Here is a 25,751-nt window from a genome sequence, read left to right on the forward strand (position 1 = left end):
TCTGTGTTCAGGTACCACAGTTCCTTGTCAAATTAGTAAAACTGCTGAAAATTTCTGAGCTCACCCTGCATCACGAAATAGAGGACAATTGTCATTATTTTACATTTGGAGTAGAGTCTGTTCTGCTCACTAGTGGGAGTATGTACTGTAGTGCCATTGACCTGGACTACTGATGATGATGATTTTATAATGGTTTGGTTTCCAAATTCCAAACCAGGATAGCAGTTGAGCCTATAGCTGAAGTTTGACCACACAGCAACAGGCTACCAATAGAAAGCTGCACCCCTTGTAGGCAAAAGACTTTCTGTTGCTTTGTGAGGAAGTCACCAGTTGAGAGAGAATTGGAAGTGTGCTATGTGATAAAATCCTGCTATTAGGTGTTCTGCCATTAACAATGTTCCCTGTTATAATGGGAGGATTTGAATGAGTGATGCTTTCCTGTCTGCAGAGGTGCTTTCGACAGAGCATGTTTGGCTGTGATATGCCCATCATGTAATACTATGTTCTACTGGAGAACGGGGAAGGGGTGGGGCAGGGGTGGGGCCTCATGGAAGGAGTGGAGGGGGGCGGGGCAGCGGGGGGGTGGTCAGTGTTGCGGCCCTCTGGCTAAAGTACTAATCCTCATGTGACCGTCGTGGTCATTTGAGTTTGAGACCCCTGAACTAAACTATGGCCTATCAGGCATTTCTTGTGAATATTGAACCTGTTGAGCAAGAACAAATCTTTTGAACAAGCCTGCTCCGTATACTTTGGGATGTTGAAAATAGGTAGAGTCTTGCACTGATAACAAAATTTATATCCACATCTGATTTGTGGTCCACCAACATGGTCTGCAGATATAAAATGGATATCCGTAGATTTGCAGGGCTCTAAAAATAGAATCAAAAGTAACCCGTAACTGCCTATTCATGTAGATCTAAGAAGAACCTGGAGGAAGTGAAGACTTCTACTTACCTTGGTGCTTGGTACCTGTAGATTGGGAGTTGTCACAACTACAAATCAGTAGACAACTTGATGATGGGAGAAAATAGTTTACCTTAGATTTGATTGGTCCCCGTTAGTCACCAAAGTTAGGGTGAGCTCAGTACACTTTCTAGTTTCATCACTGTGTGCATGTTTCCTCTGCTTTTTGGGACGTATTAGTTGATTGATCTTATTAACATTTCTTTTTTAAACTTGACAGAATTTTCTAGAGTCTGGTTTAGGTGCTTGCAACCTAAAGGAATGCAAGAATTATTGCTTAGGTTGGTTGGTTTCCATCTTTTGCCGTAATAAAAGGTCCTTAATTTAGACTCTGACTGTGTAGAAACACTACAAATGCTGTCTCAGATGTGGATACTTGCAATCATTTGCATTCTGGGGCTAACTGCAACTAACCTTGGGGGCAGAGTGCACTGGGAGAACCTTGATACATAACTCATGATGCAATGCATAATGAAACTGGCTTTTTCAAGGAGAGCTGCTAGTAAGGAGGACAGTCTAATCTGGTTTCAGAGTAGCAGCCGTGTTAGTCTGTATCTGCAAAAGGAACAGGAGTACTTGTGGCGCCTTAGAGACTAACAAATTTATTTGAGCATCAAGCCCACTTCATCGGATGCACAGAATAGAACATACAGTAAGAAGATCTCTCTCTCTCGATATATATAAAAAAATACAGAGAATCATGAAAAGGTGGGAGTTGCCATACAAACTGTAAGAGGCTAATTAGTTAAGATGAGCTATTATCAGCAGGAGAAAAAAACTTTTGTAGTGATAATCAAGATGGCTCCTTTAGACAGTTGAGAAGAAGGTGTGAGGATGCTTACCCTGGGGAAATAGATTCAATGTGTGTAATGACCCAGTCTCTATTCAGTCTCTATTCTCTATTCAGTCTCTAATATGGTTTAGCTAACATAGTTGCAGATACATAGGAAAAGTGAAATTCTCATCTACATAAGCAAGTTGGTTGCACCACAGCTGTTTTATATCCTTGATTCCAGTGCTGCTTAAGACATAGTTTTAGGATAATCTTTAATCAGTATAAAAGAATTGTGTGAATGCAAACTCTCCCTAAAACCACATTCTAAAAAGGTTTCAAACATTCCAGTCTCTAACCTCTGGGGCTTAGTTTAGCAGAAAGGCTGTGTCCCTCTGCTCTAGGGTGTGTGTGTGTGTATGTGTATATCTGTCTATATATAATAAATTCATAAGATATTTTAATGTCTTTTTAAGGCTGACCTCCTGCATAACACAGGCCACAGGCTTTCACCAAGTGATTCTTGCATCAGGAGCAATAATTTGTGGTGGAATAGGGAATATATTTTAGAAAGACCTGCAGTCTTGATTTAAAGCCTTTAGGTGATGGAGAGTCCAGTACATCCCCTTGGAATCTGTTCTAATGGTTAATTATTCTAAGTGTTAAAAATATGTATCTAATTTCCATTCTGAGTGGTTCTAACTTCAAATTCTGGCCATTGGATCTCGTTATGCTAGATCTTTGTCAGCTATATTAAAGAGGCCTCTAGTATTGGAAATCTTCTCCCTCTGTAGGTACTTATAGATCATGATCAAACTGCCTCCTAACCTTCTCTTTGAGCTAAGTAGATGGAGCTCCTTAAGTCTTTCATTGTAAGTCAGGTTTTCTAGTCCTCAGATAATTTCTGTAGCTTTTCTCTCATCACGCTTCTTTTGAAAGTTGAAAAAGTGAAGCGCGGACTCCAGAACTGGACTCTGGGAGGATAAAAAGAGCAATTATGGAAAGTGGGATGGAGGGATCATATTTGACCCCTCCTTTTACCTCCAAATCTTGCTGTTTCTCCTCCCACAATCTATTGAAAGTTCATCCCATCCTGTCTGGGAGAGACTAAAACATTTGTTGATACCCTGATCATCTCCTTTCTGGGTAATTACATCTCTTCCTACCTAAAAGTCATGTTACCCCTCCAGCCCTTCCAAAATATGCCCACTAAAACTTTCTTCTTCTTCACCCATTACTGACCATATCACCATTACTCTGGAATCCCTTCGATGGCTCCACTTCCTCACCACATCAAGTTCAAACTTCTTATACTTACCATCAAGGCTCTGCATGCTTGGACATTTCTTCTTATGTTTCCTGCTGCACTCTGTCTCCCTCTTTCATCTCTGTTCTTTTTCCTATTTGTTTCCTCTGTTCTTTCTGTCCTATTTGTGAGATTCACTCCCTATCCACTAATCCACCACTCCTTTTCAAATACCTCCTAAAGACTTGCTCCTTGAATATTAAGTACAATAAATAAATTAGTAGTTAATTATTTTAAAACCATCCAAAGTCCAATGTGTTCTCTCCTTTTTGATTTTTAATGTATCGTGTCTCTATGTATCTCTTAAATCATAAGCTTCTCAAGGCAAGGACTGTATTCATTTTGTGTGTTGGTCCAGGACTTGGCATACTGTCACTGCTGAAGTGACTTATTAAAAGTATATGTTAAAATAAACTGGTGGGATGACTGCATATCAACAGAAGCAAATCACAGCTACAAGGAGTTAGCAGAAGAGGATCTGCTATAAATACAAACCAAGACAAGGGAACGTAAGCAAAATGAGTAAAAAAACCACACTTTTTCCCAACCTGGGAATCTACTCAGTCCTCTGAGCCTGATTGGAGAGTACCTCTGTTTCCCCACATATCCTGCTCCTGTTTCTCCAACGGTCCTTTCTATAACCCTTATCCTGAACACCTTCGCTAGTGGAGAGAAATAGGAATTTGGTGTTTAACCCGTGGTGTGCCGGGGCCAGGTAGTGCTTCAATAGTCTGTTGTACAGTTAACTAAAACAATTTAATATAATACACAAATATTAAAAAAAATTGATAATTGGATAAAATTTTCAAAAATGCCTAAGGTACTTAGGAGGCAGTGGCCCACTGGCTTAACATTTTTTATCCATAGATTCTCATCTAGTATGTCACCCACTTTCATGAATATTCTGTAACTTTGCTTGTTACTCAGAGCCTGTGTTCAGTTTCTCTTCAAGTTTTTAAAAATAAATGTTGGAAAGCTTTATCCACTAAATGTGTCTTAAAAAAAGTGGCCGGCTTTTATAAAGCTACTCTGTGTATAGGGCAACAACCAACATTTTCAGATGTCTCTTCACATGATGAGATGGATGCTTTGCCTATCAGTGTAGTGTTTTGTTTTTTTTTCCCCCAGGGGGGACAAGATAGAATAGATACTATTTGTGAGTAACAAAAGATTTTTAATAAGGAATTTCTGTGAATGTCAGTCAATATGACATTGAATTGTACCAGAGTGGAAGCAGCATAGTAGTGTCTGTGGGTCAGTCTACACTAGGCCAACTACCTGTTGGCTGACAGTGGTTTAGGCAACAGACTCCCCTAGTCTACCCTCAACTGGTTTAAAAAACTGTTTAACTACTGGTGTAACCTACTGGTGAATGTGTGTTACAGGTCCCCCTTTGTGGTCATCAACAGAGGATGAGAGTTGTTACAGCTGCCATGTTGGGAGTATTATCTCTTTAGTTCAGGCTATAGCAGCTCATGTTTTAGGTCTGTAGGTGTCTGGTTCAATCTCCAGAGTCAGCCAACATGTCAGCTGGCATACCTGGAATGCAACAATTTTCAGCATGATTTCAGAAAGTGTACTGAAGACCCTTTTCACAAAAGACAGCCATCATCGGCAACAGGTCACTTTATTGGTGTGGGCGAGGCCTATGTGTTTATCTCTTGAGCCTTGTCTGGATTAGGGAATAAACAACTGTAAATATTCCCACTGTTGCTAACACTGGTTCAACTCCACTGGAATCAGCCCCATTGAATACTGTAGATGGCTTATGAACTCCAGCTGCCTCCTTCAGTATCAATACAATACTGAAAATGGCTGCTGGAGTTGGAGAGCCATTTGTGCTAGGTTTCTCAAAGTTGTTAATGGCATTGGAATTGAACCTGTATGGGTCACCGCTATGTAACTATCAAAACTGCCATTTCTTATCTCCTCCCCCATTTTACCCAACAATTTCTACAGGTATATTTTTGCCACAAATTGACAATGTGGGGGCAGTGTAAAACTTAATGACAAAATTAATGGTGCATGCAATGTTGTACTGATTATATTATTTATTTTATAGTCAATAGGTTTTTTAATTTGCTTATAGTGCTGCAGAATTCAACACAGGAGTGCTGCAGAAATCAAGGGACCTTTCTACAGAATTTAGATCTAGCTTACTGTCGAGCGTACAGAGTCTTGACCATAGGCTCTCAAGTAAATAACCATCTTAATAAAAGAAGATGACACTTAGATTATGCATGTTTTCAGACTCTCAACCCCACAATTTTGCACGTAGCCCTGATGACTTTCGGAAGAAGAGCTACCAAATGTTGTTAACTCCCCACAAAGCTAGTATACAGTAAGTAAACTTACAGGGCTTGCTAATAGATCCAGTTGTGCAACTTTCAGTGTAATGGGAGACATCTGGTTAAAGCCTATTCTAACTAGGTTCTAGCACACTTCAAATCTTATATTTGTGCTCATGCCAGCTTCCTCATCATGACTTTTCCAGAGGTATCCATAGTTGTTTTAACTTTTGAACGTGGGTCTGATCAAAACTCATTCTCTATGGAGAAACTCTCGCTGGCTTCTTTGAGCTTTTGGATTAGGCCCTAAGTGTTCAGCCTGTGAACTCTTCCAGATTCTACTCCTTGAAGTCAGAGGTCAGTTTTGTTTTCCTTCCCAGGGCTGACAGCATTTGCTGCACTAAGTCACTGAATCCAATTCAGTTTGTCTTTAAATAAAAGCAAGTTTATTGGAGAAAATAGTGGGTCACAAAATATGAGACTCAAAAGGCCACAGAAATTGTAATCAGGATGTTTTAAACAAGTGTTGGGGCATGGTGAGAGAGGGAGTCAAAATTGGGTTTACAGTAGAACCTCAAAGATATGAACACAAGTGTTAGGGACTTAGCAGTCTAGCAGACGCCCTGTAAAACCAGAAGTCTTCAATCAAGCAACAGCATAGACCCCCTCCCCCCCCAAAAAAGAAAAAAACCCAAATACTGTGCTGCATTGGGGCTTAAGCGACTGGAGGGTCGGGGCTGCAGTCACAGGGTCGGCAGGGAGATGTGTCAGGGCTCTGGGCGGAGGCGGGGCTCGGGGCTTCTGACTTTCAGGACCACTGAGGCGTTAGACTGGGGGGAGTGCTGCGGCTTGGGGCTTCAACCCCACAGCACCGTTCCTGACCTCAGCAGGGGAAGTGGGGGCAGGGTCATGCTCTGGGGATCAGGGCTTTAGCTACGAGGGGAGTGCCGGTTTTAGCGCTGAGCTCTGGTACCCCCCCCCAAGCTGAAACCGGGAATGGAGCTGTGGGGCTGAAGCCCCAAGCCCCAGCGCTCTCCCCAGGTCTAAAGCCCTCAGCCATGGTGCTCCCAAGGGATAGACACCCTGAGCCCCTAGCCTGGAGCCCTGGCGGCCTGTAGGTCAGAAGCCCCAACCTCTCCCTGCCCTGAGCTCTGATCCCCCACCCCCAGCCCTGCGGCTGCAGCCTCAACTCCTCCCTGAAGTCCATAACATCTTGTTCAGAGTTACGGACCATTTCAGAATTACGGACAGCCTCCATTCCTGAGGTGTGGCTAACTCTGAGGTTCTACTGTATAATTAAAGGTAAAGTAATTAAATAGTTAAAATTGTAGGTATCGATTCTGCAAGTGCCTCCATGTGGGTAGACCTCTGTGCCAGTGGAAGGACAAATGCAAGTCCCAACTGTGTAGTCTCTGCTAGGTTCCATAATAAAAATAGGGTCTGCAGTTAGAGTAGTAGCACTTGTTGTTTTTGTCAGTTATTTTTGCCTGAGGCTGCAAAATAATCACTAAAGTTGCTCTACGTTTTTGAAAAAATACACACACACAGTTTTTACCAAAAAAAACAGTTTCTGATAAGTTTTAACTTTCTTCATCTAGCATCATGAAGAAATTTCTCTTTGTACAGTTTCCCACACCAGCTTCTAGCATAGGTCACTATGCTGTTGTATAGGTCCCCACCCACCCCCCAACCCATTCCTCTTCAGTACACTAATAGAACCCACGGGCAGGATCAAGATACCAGACAAGCTGGAGAACTGGTCTGTTCAGTTAAACATTGCTTATATTTCTATTTAGGTTTATGCTGAAGAATAATAACTTTTGATGTCGTTTCCAAATAGCCAGTTTTTAACTTGACAAGAATTTACTTGATATCCCCCACTTGTGTTTTTCTTTAACCCATAATGGATGGATCTATCCAAAATAGGGCTGTCAATGAATTGCAGTTAACACATGCGATTAACTTAAAATAAATTAATGTGTTATTTTTTTAACGAGCATTAATCGCACATCAGGGTACTGTGCTCAAAAGGGGCACTGTTGTGTGCCTCTGGGGCAGCGTGCCCCTCCTCCTGCTGTCCTGCTACACTGCTGCTCCTGTGCCCTGCCCCCATGCAGCCGCCCCAGCCAAGCTGCTTTGGACTGCAGGGCAGAGTGGGAGTGGGTGTGGGGCTGATGTCAGGGTGTCCCCATCCCCCATCCTTGTACTTGGTTGCCACTGAGCTGGGATCAGGGGGAGCCTGTCTGCTGCTGGCTCAGGAGCAGGGCTGGCCTTAAGGGTGGGTGGGCTGGGCCAGGCCACCGACTAGGACACTGTGCTCAAGGGGGGTGCCTCCTGAGCAGGGGTGTCCCTCCTCCCCTTGCTTCTCTGCTGTCCTCTGCAGCCGCCGCTGCTCCTCCTATCCCCACCCTCCTTGCCTTGGAGCCGCTCCTGACCAAGTGGCTTGGGACTGGGAGTCTCCTGTCTGCTATGCAGAGCAGGGGGAGGGAGGCTGATGGGGTGTCCCAGTCCCTCTGCCCGTGTACCTGGTCTCTGCTGAGCTGGGGTGGGGGACAGGGAGTCTGTCTGTGCCGCTGCCTCTGGGTCAAAGTGGGAGCTGCCAGCAGCTGCTGATGTGTCCACAAGCGTTCAGGCTGGTGAGTGCTCTGCTAAAGACACAGCGAACTGACACGCTCCCTACAACACACACTCACACCCTGTCTCTCTCACATATTCTTCCCCCTCCAACACCTAAAAAATTTAAATAAATGGTATTCTATTGTTTAACAGTACAGTTAAAACTGTGATTAATCACGACTATTTTTTTTATTCTCGCGATTAATTGTTTTAATAGTTTGACAGCCCTAATCCAAAAACTTTCTGAAAACCCTAAGTTAACTGTTTCAGAGTAGCAGCCGTGTTAGTCTGTATTCGCAAAAAGAAAAGGAGTACTTGTGGCACCCTAGAGACTGACCAATTTATTTGAGCATAAGCTTTCGTGAGCTACAGCTCACTTCCTCCGAGGAAGTGAGCTGTAGCTCACGAAAGCTTATGCTCAAATAAATTGGTCAGTCTCTAGGGTGCCACAAGTACTCCTTTTCTTTTTGCAAGTTAACTGTGCGCTTTGAGTAGCTTTTACAGGTTATAGCTCAGGGGTGGGCAAACTTTTTGGCCTGAGGGCCACATCAGGGTTGCGAAATGGTATGGAGGGCCAGATAGGGAAGGCTGTGCCTCCCCAAACAGCCTGGTCCCCACCCCATTCCACTTTCTGCCCGCTGACTGCCCCCCTCAGAACCCCTGACCCATCCAACCCCCCCTGTTCCTTGTCCCCTGACCGCCCCCTCCCAGGACCTCCGTCCCTAACTGCCCCCCCCCCCGGACCCTAGCACCTATCCAACCCCCCCTGCTCCCTTTCTCCTGACTGCCCCCCCCCCCCCGGGACCTCCTGCCCCTTATCCAACTACCCGTCCCCCCGCCCACTTACCATGCCGGCAGCAGGACAGGATTATTGGAAAGCCTGTGAGATGGGTGGGCGCAAGCTATCATTAGTGTAAAGTGGGGATAATATATATCTTATAAAGCACTTTGAGATCCTGAGATGATAGATGAGGTAAGTGCAAAGCTATGTGATGAGCATGGAATAAATGCTTAGATACAGGAGATTAGTACTTTGGAGGGAGTTGGTACTTTGGCAGATATGCAACCTGCAGGTTTAAGAATTGAAAAATGCATAGGAGAAATATTTAAAGCAAAAATGTTGAATAACTTAGTGTAATGTTAAGTGAGTAAGCATGACCAGCTAAATCAATTGCTGATTTACCGAAGACAAACATTTATTTTCATCATTAATTCTATTGTTTGAATTTTTCCTTTTAAATGACATTTTTACATCTTTTGTATAAAATATGCATACTAATGTAAATGTATTTACTTGTAGGTGGCTCTAACCAAGAGAGCTGATCCAACTGAGTTGAAAACAATATTTTTGAAGGTATGTATAAAGTAAATATTTTTACTCTTTCAGACTAAAATTTTCATATCTTTTGATCCTTTATTGTAGCATTCAACTCTTGATAGTTTTTTCAACCATTAATCATTCACCGTATTATTACCATGTTAGACTTAAATACAACTATCAAAATTGAACAATGCTCACCAAGAAGTCAAATACATTCTTGAGTGATTATTGTATTGGCTCAGGAAAATATTAATATCTTGGAAAGAAAGTGTTCAGAAAAAGGGAAGGGAGTTTCAGTACTGTTCCTACACAGGGTAAAAATGTTGGTGAAGACGTGTTGCTGTTAGACCACTGGGTAAGCGGTCTTCTACCCTCTGTGGTGTTGCACTTGTGCATCTTCTTCCCTAGAGGTGCAGGCAGGATCAGCATATGTAGTGATTGCAATACTTGTCAGTTTCATGTTATTTTTGCTTCCCCTGCTGGGCTGCCATGGATATATTTGCAGGAGCAGTGGAGGCCATAAGGCATTATCTTCTTCCCCCCAGAATTTCAGAAATGGCACTTGAAATCTTAGAAAAAACCTTTTTTTTTTTCCCACCCTTAAGCAATGAGATTTAACTAAAAATGGATGTTTCCTGGTTTTTGATCTCAAAATGAACAGTATTTTGTTCTGGTATATCTGCATACCCACCACTTCCGGCTTAGGACTTTATTTGCAGATGTCTTACTAAGGATCAAATTTGCAAGGAGGCTTCATTGTGCTTCTGCTTTCACGTGCCTACACTTCTGAAGCATCATCGCTTTAACGTATATCGGTGATGGTGCTTAAAAGTGTGCAAATGCAGTAGAACCTCAAAGATACGAACACCAGAGTTATGGACTGACTGGTCAACCGGACACCATGTGAAACCAGAAGCAACCATCAGGCAGCCGCAGAGACGGAAAAAAAAAAAGCAAATACTGTACTGTGCCTGTATTGAATCTTAAAGGTAGGTGCATCTTGGCTGCCTGTCCCCACCCCTATCCTCACACACGGGACACCCACTTACAGCTAGGAAGTGAAGATGCTCGGATTCATAAGCAAAGCTGTGAGCACCGATGGCTGGTGGAGCAGGAGCAGCACAGGGATCTGTGCTGCTTTCCTGTAAGCCGTGGTTGCTATTTTCACCTCCCCTCTCCCGGCTGGGGGTAGGTGGGCGGGCTCTTTTTTACCCACCCACCCCGGCCCAGAGCAGGGGACAAGCTTCCCTGGGCCAGTGAAAGAAACTGCCTCTGGAACCTGACCCGGAGTGTGAACTGATGGAGATAGAGGCCTGTCTTTTAGAATTTGGCTCTGTCTAAGTCTAATTTAAAAGTAGAGAGCAAAATAGTTCTGTTATGAGAAGTTCTATCAGCTGATCCAAAGTGACTACCAGAACATAACAAGGTTGTTGTAAAGCTTGGAAAACTGATCACTACATTGTGGTGCAACAGAATTTATGGAACACCTCTGATTGCTTCATAGTAAAAAGGTTTCGGAGTAGCAGCCATGTTAGTCTGTATCCGCAAAAAGAAAAGGAGGACTTGTGGCACCTTAGAGACTAACCAATTTATTTGAGCATAAGCTTTTGTGAGCTACAGCTCACTTAGAATCATAGAATATCAGGGTTGGAAGGGACCCCAGAAGGTCATCTAGTCCAACCCCCTGCTCAAAGCAGGACCAATTCCCAGTTAAATCATCCCAGCCAGGGCTTTGTCAAGCCTGACCTTAAAAACCTCTAAGGAAGGAGATTCTACCACCTCCCTAGGTAACGCATTCCAGTGTTTCATCACCCTCTTAGTGAAAAACTTTTTCCTAATATCCAATCCAAACCTCCCCCACTGCAACTTGAGACCATTACTCCTCGTTCTGTCATCTGCTACCATTGAGAACAGTCTAGAGCCATCCTCTTTGGAACCCCCTTTCAGGTAGTTGAAAGCAGCTATCAAATCCCCCCTCATTCTTCTCTTCTGCAGGCTAAACAATCCCAGCTCCCTCAGCCTCTCCTCATAACTCATGTGTTCCAGTCCCCTAATCATTTTTGTTGCCCTTCGCTGGACTCTCTCCAATTTATCCACATCCTTCTTGAAGTGTGGGGCCCAAAATTGGACACAGTACTCCAGATGAGGCCTCACCAATGTCGAATAGAGGGGAACGATCACGTCCCTCGATCTGCTCGCTATGCCCCTACTTATACATCCCAAAATGCCATTGGCCTTCTTGGCAACAAGGGCACACTGCTGACTCATATCCAGCTTCTCGTCCACTGTCACCCCTAGGTCCTTTTCCGCAGAACTGCTGCCTAGCCATTCGGTCCCTAGTCTGTAGCTGTGCATTGGGTTCTTCCGTCCTAAGTGCAGGACCCTGCACTTATCCTTATTGAACCTCATCAGATTCCTTTTGGCCCAATCCTCCAATTGGTCTAGGTCCTTCTGTATCCTATCCCTCCCCTCCAGCGTATCTACCACTCCTCCCAGTTTAGTATCATCCGCAAATTTGCTGAGAGTGCAATCCACACCATCCTCCAGATCATTTATGAAGATATTGAATAAAACCGGCCCCAGGACCGACCCTTGGGGCACTCCACTTGATACCGGCTGCCAACTAGACATGGAGCCATTGATCACTACCCGTTGAGCCCGACAATCTAGCCAGCTTTCTACCCACCTTATAGTGCATTCATCCAGCCCATACTTCCTTAACTTGCTGACAAGAATACTATGGGAGACCGTGTCAAAAGCTTTGCTAAAGTCAAGAAACAATACATCCACTGCTTTCCCTTCATCCACAGAACCAGTAATCTCATCATAAAAGGCGATTAGATTAGTCAGGCATGACCTTCCCTTGGTGAATCCATGCTGGCTGTTCCTGATCACTTTCCTCTCATGCAAGTGCTTCAGGATTGATTCTTTGAGGACCTGCTCCATGATTTTTCCAGGGACTGAGGTGAGGCTGACTGGCCTGTAGTTCCCAGGATCTTCCTTCTTCCCTTTTTTAAAGATTGGCACTACATTAGCCTTTTTCCAGTCATCTGGGACTTCCCCGGTTCGCCACGAGTTTTCAAAGATAATGGCCAGTGGCTCTGCAATCACAGCCGCCAATTCCTTCAGCACTCTCGGATGCAACTCGTCCGGCCCCATGGACTTGTGCACGTCCAGCTTTTCTAAATAGTCCCTAACCGCCTCTATCTCCACAGAGGGCTGGCCATCTCTTCCGCATTTTGTGATGCCCAGCGCAGCAGTCTGGGAGCTGACCTTGTTAGTGAAAACAGAGGCAAAAAAAGCATTGAGTACATTAGCTTTTTCCACATCCTCTGTCACTAGGTTGCCTCCCTCATTCAGTAAGGGGCCCACACATTCCTTGGCTTTCTTCTTGTTGCCAACATACCTGAAGAAACCCTTCTTGTTACTCTTGACATCTCTGGCTAGCCAGACTTCATCGGATGCATTCAGTGGAAAATACAGTGAGGAGATTTATATACATAGAGAACATGAAACAATGGGTGTTACCATACACACTGTAACAAGAGTGATCATTTAAGGTGAGCTATTACGAGGGGGGGGGTGGGGGGATCATGAAGTTGGGCCATTTCCAGCAGGAGAGTGAGTTTGTGTGTGTGGTTTTTGGAGGGGGGTGGGGGGGGTGAGAAAACCTGGATTTGTGCTGGAAATGGCCCACCTTGATTATCATACACATTTTAAAGAGAGTGGTCACTTTGGATGGGCTGTTACCAACAGGAGAGTGAGTTTGTGTGTGGGGGGCCGGAGAGTGAGAAAACCTGGATTTGTGCTGGAAATGGCCCAACTTGATGATCACTTTAGATAAGCTATTACCAGCAGGAGAGTGGGGTGGGAGGAGGTATTGTTTCATGGTCTCTGTGTATATAATGTCTTCTGCAGTTTCCAAAGTATGCATCCGATGAAGTGAGCTGTAGCTCACGAAAGCTCGTGCTCAAATAAATTGGTTAGTCTCTAAGGTGCCACAAGTACTCCTTTTCTTTTTGCGAATACAGACTAACACGGCTGTTACTCTGAAACCTGTTACTTTGTGTAATGACCCATTCACCCAAGTACTCATCTAGCCTGAAACTGCCATAGCTGGGAAACCATGGAAGCTCTGATTCTCCCCGATGTTGCTTCCTATTTCAAGGGAGAAGGAATCTCCTTTAGTTGTGGGCCAAATTTTTTCCCCTTACATGGCTACCTGAGACCATCCCTCTCTTAGTGATGAACAAAACTCTTCCAGCCCCTATTATAATATATGGTGATACAGACCAGTAATCAAGCAGTTTGCAAACACCTAAAAGATAATAAGGTGATTAACAGTCACTATGGTCTGTCAAGAACAAATCATGTCAAACCAACCTAATAGCTTTCTTTGACAGGGTAACAAGCCTTGTGGATGGGGGGAAGTGGTAGATGTGGCATATCTTGACTTCAGTAAGGCCTCGGGCACTGCAACAGAATTTATGGAACACCTCTGATTGCTTCATAATAAACAGGTTTCGGAGTAGCAGCCATGTTAGTCTGTATCTGCAGAAAGAAAAGGAGTACTTGTGGCACCTTAGAGACTAACAAATTTATTTGAGCATAAGCTTTCGTGAGCTACAGCTCACTTCATCAGACATTGCATTCTATGAAGTGAGCTGTAGCTCACGAAAGCTTATGCTCAAATAAATTTGTTAGTCTCTAAGGTGCCACAAGTACTCCTTTTCTTTTTAAAGTAAAAAGAAGATCTGAAAAAGGAGATTGTGAAATACATTGCTACCTTTTCTATAGTTTCTGATCCAGGAAAGCACTTAAGCATGAGACTAGTCTCACTGATTTCACTCTGACTTCTCATATGCTTTAAGTTAAGTCTGTGCTGAAGTGTTTTAGTGGATTTTAGTCTTAGGCTGTGATCACCACAATAAGTTTTTTACAGTAAATGCCTTAAGGCAGGGGCAGGCAAACTTTTTGGCCTGAAGGCCACATCGGGTTTCGGAAATTGGATGGAGGGCCTGTTAGGGGAGGCTGTGCCTCCCCAAACATCCAGGCATGGCTCGGCCCCTGCCCCCTATCCGACCCCTCCCTGCTTCTTGCCCCCTGACTGCCCCCAGCCACCCATGCTCCATCCACAGCTGCACCAGGACAGGGAGTCACGCAGCACAGAGCACCAGGTCAGGCCGGGCTCTGCAGCTGCACTGCCCTAGGAGCTCGCAGCCCAGAGCATTGTGCCGGCAGTGCAGTGAGCTGAGGCTGCGGGGGAGGGGGAACAGCGGGGGAGGGGGAACAGCAGGGGAGGGGCCAGCGGTGAGTCTCCTGGGCTAGGAGCTCAGGGACTGGGCAGGACAGTCCTGCGGGCCGTAGTTTGCCCACCTCTGCCCTAAGGGTTTAATGGTACAGTGAATATAGCAGTGTATAGCTAGTGCTCCCCAATGGAGAAAAGTAGAAATGTGTAACGAGCAGGGAGAATATGGATGTGTAGGAAAGTTTCCCTTCAGATCAATTTAGATTGTCAGAGTGGGGGAGGTGGTACAATGGGGTGACTTCTTGAATCTTACCTTCTTTTGCAAAGGTGTTGAAAGATAAAGATCTAATACCACACTAAATTCTACCCAACTTCATGAGCTCGTTGTAGACTCTTGTGAATTTATAACTGTGGGGAAAATGGGGGGATATAGTTGCTCATCTGTGTACTTATGCACCTGAAGCTAGACATTCAGTTATGAAAACTGAGTCATAAAACACTGTCTCAAAACTGGTATCTGTCAGGAGAACTGGCCTTATGGGAGGTGTTCTTGTGCTCCTTTGAGCAGGCCAGAAGGATTCCAATGACTTTTATTGCAAGAGTTACTCCTGGGGGCATTCTGCGCCAAAAAATTAAATATTCTGCGCACAATATTTTAAAATTCTGAAAATTTTATTTGTCAAAATAACACTACATAATCACACCAGTTTCAGTTATTTTGAAATAAATTATGACACTATAAATACTGTCAACAGGTATGTCTGTAACAATATACATACACACACAAACATTGTCCCAGGAGTAGAGAGTTAAAGAAACCCCTATGACAACCCAGTTCCTGTTTCTCTGCCCCTCCACCCCCAGAGCCCAACCAGGGAGCCAGACACCCACAATCCCTCCCCCCAGCTGCCCCGCTCCTCCTCACAGCCCAGATACCTGCACTCCCCCCAACCACGCAGAGCCCAAAGATCCAGAGGAAGAAATAGCCTGATGCTCGGTTCCAGGCTTGCATGGAGTTTCCTGTGCAGCACACTCTCCTTCCCTCAGGGCATGCTGGGAACTGCAGCTGCCAGGAACCCTCTAGCTCCCTCCCTCTCCCCTCAGCAGTGTCTTCTATGTGCAAGTTGGGTTCTGCTGAGTCCAGTGGCCCCTAGTGGCAGCTAGCAGCACTGCAGGCCTTTTATGTGGGGGAAAGGAAATTCTGCACGCACAATGTTAATGTCTGTAAAGTTCTGCATTGTGCAGTGGTGCAGAATTCCCTCAAGAGTAAAGAGTGGGGAGAAGAAGTGTGGTCCACAGAGAGAAGACTCTCCCTTTTGGAAAATATTAGATGGGTTTTCTCAGAACAGTGTGAAATTCTTCTAGGGCATGTACACAAGCATCCTTCCTAACTGTGCCTCTGAAGATTAACTTCATCATGTTGGTTGCCTTCAGCTGCTTGAGGCCAAGAATCTGAGGACCATGCTAAGCACAATAGCAAATTGTCTCACCTCCTCCCACCTTTCTACTCCTCACCTGCACCTTCCTCTATTAGACTGGAAAGTAAAGTAGATAGTTCAGTGGTCTCAGGAGTGAAAAATGATCTGAATATTTTGCTCACTGTAATGCAGAAAGTGCTACACCAGTCACTGAGATGGGAGAGAGTGGGTGCATCACACAGTTATACTGTATTAAGGACAAGTTATGGCCACAAACGTTAATTAAGCTGCCTCATGTGAATGTAATTGGTGGGGCCAATCCAGTTGTTTCTCAAGATTGATGGATCTGTATTTATGAATATAATTTAACAGCAATTTTCCCCTATTGCACTTGAGTTAAAAAAAATCTTTGCCAAAATAACATACTATAATATTACATACAATGTAGAAATAAATATAGCTATCAAATTAAATGCTTCACATAACCCAGTCTAAATCCTTAGTTGCTTATAATCCATTTTGCCATTTTTAATTAAAAAAACAAACCAAGGTCCCAGTAAAATGTTTGTAAACCATTTCTAAAAATGTGGCTGAACTGGTTAATACTTTACAATCTGCAATGTATGGAAGTAAGTAACCAAAAAGGTGTTAAGTACTATTGTATTAGATCAAATTCTCTGTGGGTATAATTGCCAAAGTGGAGAAAAGAGATGATTGTGAAGGACGATGTTTTTTCCATGCCTCTGTTCCCAAACCCAATAGAACTGATGTTTTTTCTTTTGTTATGATAATTTCCAAGAGTAACTCTACTTTTTGTAGCCGTTTTACCATAACCCCTAAGAGATTAGACTTTAGTCAAAAATGAGCAAGTTGACATTTTTCAAGGTCATTTTCTATATGTAGTGCAGAATACGTGATTGGATTTCAAATATGCGAGTAAATCACAGTGACAAGAAATGGGAACACTGAAACCCTGTGCTGCTTTCTGTTATTGAGTGTCCTAGCAGGGGGTCAGCCTGGAAGAAAAAATGAAATATAGAAGATAGACTGGCTGATTTATTTGATTTGTTTCTCAATAACAGTTGTGTTAAAAGTTTTTGAGTCTGGGATCCTTAAAGATTGTTTTCTTGCAAGAGATTACATTGAAATTAATGGATCTGCTAGTTTTTATACAATTGGAAATTCCTCCCAGCATCTCGGCTAGTGAGCTTGCTTTAAAAATAAGTATCTATTGCAATATAAATCCCATAATGTCAACCAGCATATGTGCGCCAATGTAAGTAAATTAGTCTGTTTTTCGTATGATTTTTGCCAATGCAGAACACTTACCTTGAGGACATTACTGTACTTGTATAGAATTGGAAAAAAATCCACATACTGCTAACTCTCAGAAGGATGCCAAAGTGGAGATAGCTAGAGTAAACCTAACAGTACTCAGCAGGCACCAGTGGGGATCTGTGAACTGAGAACTGGTGGTTTCCTTTCCCTGTAAGAGGAACGGCAATGTAAAACAAAATGCATGTCTTTGAAGTATGCCACAAAATAGCAATAGACACCTAATTTATTTTATTACTTCAGTGTGGGGAATGCGCTTTGGGGAGTTCTAGCAATGTTTTATCATCCCACAAAAAAAAAAAAGCAATTAGCAAGTTTCTTTCCTGTTCAGCACGTTTGTTTTCCTGATATAGATCTGTTTTCCTTGAAGCAAACATATGGTGTCATAAATACTGCCTAGATTTTTCCTTTACCATTGAGTTAAACTTATTTTCCCCCTAAAACTTTTTATAGCTGATTTGAGGAATAAGGCCATATTTACCTTTTTATACATGTTGCATATTGACACAAAATTGCCTAGATCGGGGGCATGAACGTATTTGGGGAAGGGTAGGGGACACAGTGGTGAAAAGGAGAGGAAATCTTGTAGCTGAAATATTATTTTTAATGTCAGAGTACTTGGACCCCATTGCTTGGGATCTCCTGAGGCTTGTCTGTTTGGCGATAACTAGTGCTGTTGCACAGGTGGTGTGCCGCATGTTAACAGAAACATAAAGAAGGGGATAAAGTCCTTGGTGTCTCTTCCTCGGCTGCTGTTTGGGAGCTCTGGGTCTCCTGTTTTTAAATGCATGAGGTCTCCACTTCTATGTTCTTGATTTCTTTTTATATATATATATTTTCTTTTGGAGACTCTGTGCTTAGTTCAGCATTGCACAGGGAAAGGAAATATACTCTTGTCAAACCTACACAGGAAGATAATAAATACAGTAATGCCAGGTGACTTTTTGTGGGGGGTGGGGGAGGTAGGCCAATACAATTAGGGCATGTTTATTATTGCTTTTCTTGTTCTTTTCCCTTCGTCACAGGCATTTTGGTTTTGTGGGGCGGAGTGCGGTGGGGGCGGGAAGGGTTTGTTATTCTGGAACAAAATAATTTATTCCAGAATAGTGTCCTCACAGAGGTGTTATACTGGAATAGCTAAATTATACTGGAATAGCTATGCTGGTCAATTTCTCTCTGTAGGCAAAGCGTAAGATATAACACCGCATAAATAGATGTGGAAAAATCAGGCCCTTACTAATTTCTATCCTCTTATTTATATTTCCAATCTTTCTGCATAAATCCTATTTAAGTATTCCTGCTGTTGATTCAGTATTCTCCAGGACAGTCGTTATTTCATTAAGACTCACAACTTTTACATGAATAAACCATGAAAGAGTTTTTAAAAACAAAAGGCAAAATCTTAAATCTTAAATAAGAGAACAATGTTCCTTATGCTAGTAAAATGACTCACTGAAAAAAGAAGAATATTCACAGTGCAGTATCTGACTAAACTCAGACTAATTAGGGATATGCTTTTATGACAAGGATCAGGCTAAAGACTTTTTGTCATGTTCTGTTACACACAGGGGAGGATTTATCTGTGGAAGATGGCTGAAAGGAAGCACCATAGGGTGCAGGCTTTCCCTGAGTATGACTGACTGGTTGCTTTTCTTTCCATTTGTCGGCAAATGCTCTTTGGGGACAGAGTTGTTTTAGTACGCTCAGTAGTCCAAAGTTTATATGCCAAAATGGTGAGATATTAGTAAATAATGCATATTTCTGTGCCTGGGAAGGTGGAAATGAAATAATGATCTAAGATTTATGCATACCCGTGGAGACTGTCCAAGGTTACTTTGTTGGGGTTTTTTTTGTACATACTGATCATTTGCATGTTTTTAAACCTTGTTTTGTACCTGTAGTACACTCTTAATGTACTTTGTAGCTTTTGCAAATTAAGGAATGAAAAAAAAATAAACAAGCCATTTGCATCTCCTTGGGCCTAGAATACCATATACTATCTCGCTGTTGGGCAAAACACTTAAGACTTGGTTCAGGAAATCATCCTTAATTAGGAAGATTATTAAAGCACATTCTTAAGTCCAATGGAAGTCATTTTAAACATATGCTTCATAAGTGTCTTCCTGAATCAAGACCTTATTGCAGAATTATATGCTATTTTTAAGTTAAATGTATAAGAATTGCTAATATTGTTAGTATTGTTGGGTTTTTTGTATCTTCTGACTTGAACCCTGCTTATTATGCTTTTGATTAATGTATTCCTGTCTGTGTTACTCTCTTCTATCTTCCCTACCCCCTTCAACTGTTTGTTTCATTTACTTGTTACATCTTGTTTTAATGTAGATTGTAAACTCTTCTGGGCAGGAATTGTCTGTTAGTATGTATATGTGGAACACAGTGGCCCTGATCCTTAACATGAGCCAATGGATGCTGCTGAAATGCCAAAAAATATCAATTTAGAGACTAATTCATCTGAGACAAATATTCTCTTTTTTTTGTTTTACAGTATGCAAGTGTTGAAAAAAATGGAGAATTTTTCATGTCTCCTAATGACTTTATCACGCGGTACCTGGGAATAATAGGAGCTGGGGTGCCCAATCCAAACACTGTGCAGCTCCTGGGAGGTGTGGTGGATCAGACTAAGGATGGGTATGTCTTGTGTTTTTCATTCTAATTTAATGAGTTTAGAAAGTATATAAACTGTTCTTTTAAGAGAATCTTATCTCACCACTGTTCATTCATCTGTATTGAATAGCACTTTGAGAAACTGCTCATGTACCTGACCTAAAACTCCCAATTCAAAGAGACAAGCAAGCCTTCAATATCCACCACAGTGTAACAAGCAGAGAGCACTTTGAAAAATTTATCTAGAATGTATCAGCCCAAGCAATAAGCCTACAGCTGGAGTGAAAAACACTCTGAATCTCTGCAGTTAAAAGACTCAAACAGTTATACTCTATTATGCACTGTACATAATTGTCATATTGCTAATCACCTTTATATTTACTAAATTATTTTTTTAAATTTAATAAACCTCTCTTGCTCTTGTCACTCCTTTCTTTCCCTTTCCCTTTTTCTTCTTTTTTAGATCTTGGTGACCAAATAAAATAAGGTGTGGGGGGGAAGGAGGGGGTGGGGGAGAGAGAGAAGGTCTGACCAAAGCAAGAGACACCTTTGCTGTTTCCTTACATGGTTCTGAATAATACTAGTGAAAACGTACAAAGCTCTGATCTGGTTTTGCTGTTGCTGAGCAGATCTCTTGAGCAGCAATCAAGGGTTTGGAGCAGTCTGTTGGCAGACTTGGGAAGACAGCATTTATGCAGCTTTTAGAGTCACATTTAGAAGGTTGACTTGGCCAACAATCAAGGTTATCCCTCCCCCCTTTTTTGTTTTGTAATGCAATCATAGGTTCTGCTGTTGATACTTGCCCAGGCAAGCTGCTGCCTCACACTAGGTGAATAGATTTTTCAGACTCTGCCTAACACTGTCTTTAGAAAAACTTAACATCCTTAAGTCCATAGTTGTGGGTTTAAAAAAATGAAGAACGATGTATGTAGTAGGGAGTAAAATATAAAAATGAAGCATGAATAGAAAATGCATATTCTTTCCAGCATGAGCACATACAACCAATTGCTTTCATGTTCATTTTTGTGCCCTTTTTCCCGCCCGACTTAACCTCGCAAACCTCCTGTGGTTAGGCACTATGGACCTTGCAGACAAGTTAACGTGATGATTGCGATCTCTGGGAAGGAATTCTTTAAAAGGTTACATAACTATAATGTGGTGAGGATGGCTTTAAATGGATTATAACTGGAAATGATAAACCCTTTCCAGGCTTCCACCACTCTTCTCTTCGTTTGGTGTTTTAAGGCTGCTTTTTCTACATTGTGGATCTTCAAAGCCATTTTGTAACAGGAAGATTGTGAGTATAATACATAACTTTATCCTACCTTAGTGGAGGCTGGTGCCACAGATAGCAAAATTACAGCTGTAGCCTCTGTTAAATCATCACCAAATTGGGATTTCATGACCCTATGTTATATTGCCTTTTCACTACTGGAGTTTTGCATTAATTTTAGTGTAGGTATTTGTGCTTGTGTTTCAATGGCTACTAATCTAGAGTGGATGGTGCTTCTCTCTGCATCCGGTAGCAACAGCCAGTCACTGAGGCTTTTCATGCCCTTAGCGTGTCTTTGGAGAATCTCTTGAATTTTCTAGTCTTAGTTGTTACATCACTCTATGAAAAATGGAGGAGGTTCAGAAAGTGAAAAGGATTTGATACGTCCCTGTAGCACCCTGTCACAGGATTGTTCTGCCACATGTACTCAGGCATTCGTGCATCATTCTGATGATGACTGAAGTTCTCCGTGATCTCCAACCTGAAGCAATCATGTTTTACTTGGCTCACTCTTGCTTTTGGTTCCTGTAGTTAAATTCTCTAGCACTGGCAACAGGTGGTCTCCTCTTCTGAAATTCACTCCATCCTGGCATTCTTTCAAAGCCCAGATCTGCAAGCTTTGGGGAAAAATGCAAGGCTGCTCTTGCTAGCTCAGGCTTTTGGGTGACTGATGAATATTCATAGATTCTAAGTCCAGAATGGACCATCTATCATCTCATCTGACCTCCTGTATAACACAGGCCATCTACAGGGAATGTACCTTGCAGGAAGAATTGTGAATTAATGTTGGTGTATTTTTTAATTGCTGTGAAATATGCAAGTGCAGAGTTTGTGGGTGCTCACCTAAATGTGTTCTAGAGATATTGTGGCAGCCATTCCATTGCCTCCAGGCCTCACTCCAGTCTTAAAGACCATCTGGCCCTCAGGATGGCCAAGTGCAGTCACTCTTACTGAGAGAAGCTTCAGTACTACCATGGTGGATGCTCAGACAGACAAGGAGGACCATGAAGCAGCTCCTGACTCAGTAGCAGAAACATCTTGGTTGCTAAGGACTTTTTACCTTAGAGTTGGGGAGGCTCTTAGTGTGCTCCTCCCCCCGCAACCCTGAGATCTGGGCACAGAGTTTCACACTGTTTTTTTCCCCTTTTGTGCAGATGGGGAGGCTCAGGTAACTCTTTGGTACTGTCCCTTCAACTCTGGATCCTGTGGCATGTGCTTTGCATCGTGGAGACTGGGTGGACTGGACAGAAGAAATAGGATTCTGGGGGATGCATGTTGTCCCCTGCTTCCCCCAAAATTGAGTTGGAAAAGAGAGTGCAGGCTAAGACTGTATTGTCTTTTACATGGATCTCCCCAGTTGCAACCATGGACAGACTTCTCTTGTTGTGGAGCTGCCCTGCCAGGAATAAAGGAGTTGAGGGTTACCACAGATGCTGCTGCTGGTGCAGCAAAGATCCACGGTTTCCACAAAGATAGCCCTGGCCTATTGTGGATCCCCCCTTTTTCATGCAGAGAAAGTCATGTCCTCACATCAGGACAATGTGTCTATGCAAGGGGATCCTGTGAAAGAGTTCTTCCAACTGATCCCTCCTCTTCTTAATTATAAAATAATTGGACTTGCTTAGATTGGATTACAAATATCTTCCAACAATACCTTGGTATATACCAAGGGATGTCATTGACGCAGCAGTCCAGGAGTTACTCATTCTGCCTCCTTTAACATAATGTATTTTTGTGTGCTGTTGTACTTTAAATGCCTGTCTAACAAAATAAGTATTTACTTTATATCTCAGTTATTTTGGACTGCAGTAACTAACACACTTCACTGAGAAATACTGTGTGCTTTATTTTTAGAAAGGACAAACCATTCAAAAATAACACTTGGAAATGCCAACATTTTCCATTATTTTTGGATATAAATTTATCTCTAATGCACCAATTTACACTGTACTTAGTTTACTTAGGTTAGAGCATAAAATAATAGATGTAGCTTCAATTTGTGTCTCATTATGTTATCATACTTAAATTGCTGATAGAGTAAAACATATGCATTGATTACATAAGAAACCTCTTCATCATTGGATTTGTATGTATTATTATGGTAGGTAATGGCTTTTCCCTTTCATGATTGCATGTGGACTTTTCTGATGGAAAGCATTACATCTGCTTGGGACTCAGATTCTACAGCTATGACCACCAATATAAAAGCTTGGATAAATAGATAGGGAGGCAGTAAATTGTGTTCTTGATGAACCAAACCCAGTGGGTGGATTTGGTTTGTAACTACTGTGTATGGGTGTTAAAATTCAGGATTTCATTCTTTCCTGAATAAGTTATAAAACAGAATTGCCAATGTTAATAGGGGTAGGGTGTTTGGAGACAGATTTTAACCAGTTAAATAAGATATCTGCATGCTTGACTTATAATTTGTAACCATTTTAGTACTTTCTCTTTGCATTGTTAAAATACAGGACTATTAGGATTTTCTCTATGTGGGCTTTCATGTTATAAATGAATACCTATTTATGTAGGTAAAATAACTTAAGTAGTGTATTGAAGTTCATGTTAATACTGCTGTTTAATGACACCTAATGATATTCAATGAAGGGTTATGCTAAACCAGAAAGAAAATGTGTTACCCAGGCAACTGGCCTTGTGCGGTATAGAGCTTTAAGCATATGGCTATGTAGTACACATTATTGCAGCATCTTTAAGCATTAAGAACCACGTGTAATTGACTGTGAAAAATTACTGCTCAGTTACTGTATTGTATGGTCATAATAGAAGTAAATGAATACGTCATTGTTGTTAGAGTAGATCTGTTGGGAATCACTAGTAGGGTAGTCTGCTTTAGGAGCAAAAATACAATAAGAAGAAAATAGCTGGTTTAATTAACATGTAAAAATTGGGTTAATTTGAATTCAGCTGGCACAGCAGATATTAATGTCTCTTCTGTAATATCTAGCTAGAACATCACATTGGTACACTTAAAGTCTTCCCATAACCATGAATAATTGTTTTTAAAAAATGTATGTAGGTTATTTCAATAATCTATCTCAGACTTATTAGGGGTTTTTATTACTTGGAAGTACTGACAGAGAAGGTGTTCCAAATTAAAAAAACTCCTGCTGCATCCTTCAATGCCTGGAATCTTATTAATCCTCGTCTGGTACACAGAAAGTGTGCGCGATGTGCTGTTTCCTTATGATTTGTCAGGTTCTGTAACTGCTATACCCTTACTAGCATTGCATGCTTTATTTATATTATATATATTAACCAGTCCAACATGATGTTTGGCTGTTACCTTCAATGCCTTGTTTTGGGCTTGTTTCACTATTTAAGGATGTAAAGTAGCTGCATTTCCATTGCTAAATTCCAGCATTGCTGCTGTGGGCTGGGGTTTTCTGTAGATATTTTTCTTTCTAGTATGCGTAATGAGTTTTCTAAACAGATCTGCTCCATCCCTGCTTGCACCATTGATGCCAGTCTCAAACCTGTTTATCTGGTTTTCTTTTACAACCATTTTAAAGTCTTTTTCATGCCTTCCCTGAGGCATGAAATGCCCTGCCTACTCTCTTCTCCAAGATGCCTTTTTCTCTCATTGAAATCCCCTTTAAAGAATTGCTGCTTCTGCAGTGCCACCAAGAAGTGAGTGAACTACAATATAAGTAATGATTAAAGAAAAATCTAATATTCCTTCCTCTGGGCTTTTACTGTATTCTGTCTACTCTGTCCATCCTGCTTAGGCTGTATACTCTTTGGGACAGGAACTGTTTTCATTTTGTCTTGTTCAATATCCGGTACATTGTCAACACCTAACAAATATTAATGAAAAATAATAATTTCAGTTCTATTTATTTTGCTTAGATTGTAAACAATAAATACAAGAGTAATACACCGCTTTATTACTTTGGGTTTGAAGAATTGAACTCTTGGTTACGTTTTAAGGGTACATATTGCCATACTGGATCAAACCAATGGATCATTTGGTCCCTTATCTTTTCTCTGACAATGGGTGCTTCCGAGGAAGTTTGAAGAAACTGCATCTCCCACAGTCTCAAGAAGAAGATGTTGAGCCCCCACTTTGTCCATCAGGTACAACTCAGAGAAGTCTGAACCCACCAGACTCTTGGCAGATTATGCCAGAGGAAGAATAGGAGATTTTCATACACCTAGTTCTTGATTACTGTGTATGAATTGAGTGGAGGAAAGATACTTCTTCTGCTTGCATCTCTGCACTTTGAATACACTGTAGAACCTGACTGTACTAGTGAACTTGTATAAACAGCTCTCTTGGCGCTTACCTGTGGTTTGATAGGTGACCCAGGCTACTATTTGAAGAATTGTGGCATTGTGTGCAATATCCAAGGGCTGCAGTAGGTGACTAGTATGTTACTAGCATACAGAGAACACATTTTGCTTAGTCCCCTTTGAGATGATTGACAGCACTGAGGTCTTAAAGGGTGAGCTTTTGAAAAGTGCCTGAGTGACTTAGTCCCATTGAAAGTTAAAGGGACTCATGCTCCTGAGTCACTTGCATGGGATTTTCAAAAGCACCTAATTAGTTTAGTAATGTTACACTCTGC

General features: G+C 42.1%; 1 protein-coding gene across 2 annotated transcripts in view; it reads left to right on the forward strand.

Moving 5' to 3' along the window:
* SLC25A13 (solute carrier family 25 member 13) overlaps positions 1-25,751 on the forward strand; it is a 131,793-nt gene that overhangs the window by 24,380 nt on the left and 81,662 nt on the right. For both annotated transcript variants that reach the window (XM_073333879.1, XM_073333880.1), the window contains 2 exons: positions 9,246-9,299; positions 19,774-19,916. In XM_073333879.1, the coding sequence (XP_073189980.1) occupies positions 9,246-9,299; positions 19,774-19,916 (197 nt within the window). The remainder of the gene's footprint in view (positions 1-9,245; positions 9,300-19,773; positions 19,917-25,751) is intronic.

The sequence above is a fragment of the Lepidochelys kempii genome, chromosome 2, assembly GCF_965140265.1.
Source record: "Lepidochelys kempii isolate rLepKem1 chromosome 2, rLepKem1.hap2, whole genome shotgun sequence".
In the NCBI taxonomy this organism is placed as follows: Eukaryota; Metazoa; Chordata; order Testudines; family Cheloniidae; genus Lepidochelys; species Lepidochelys kempii.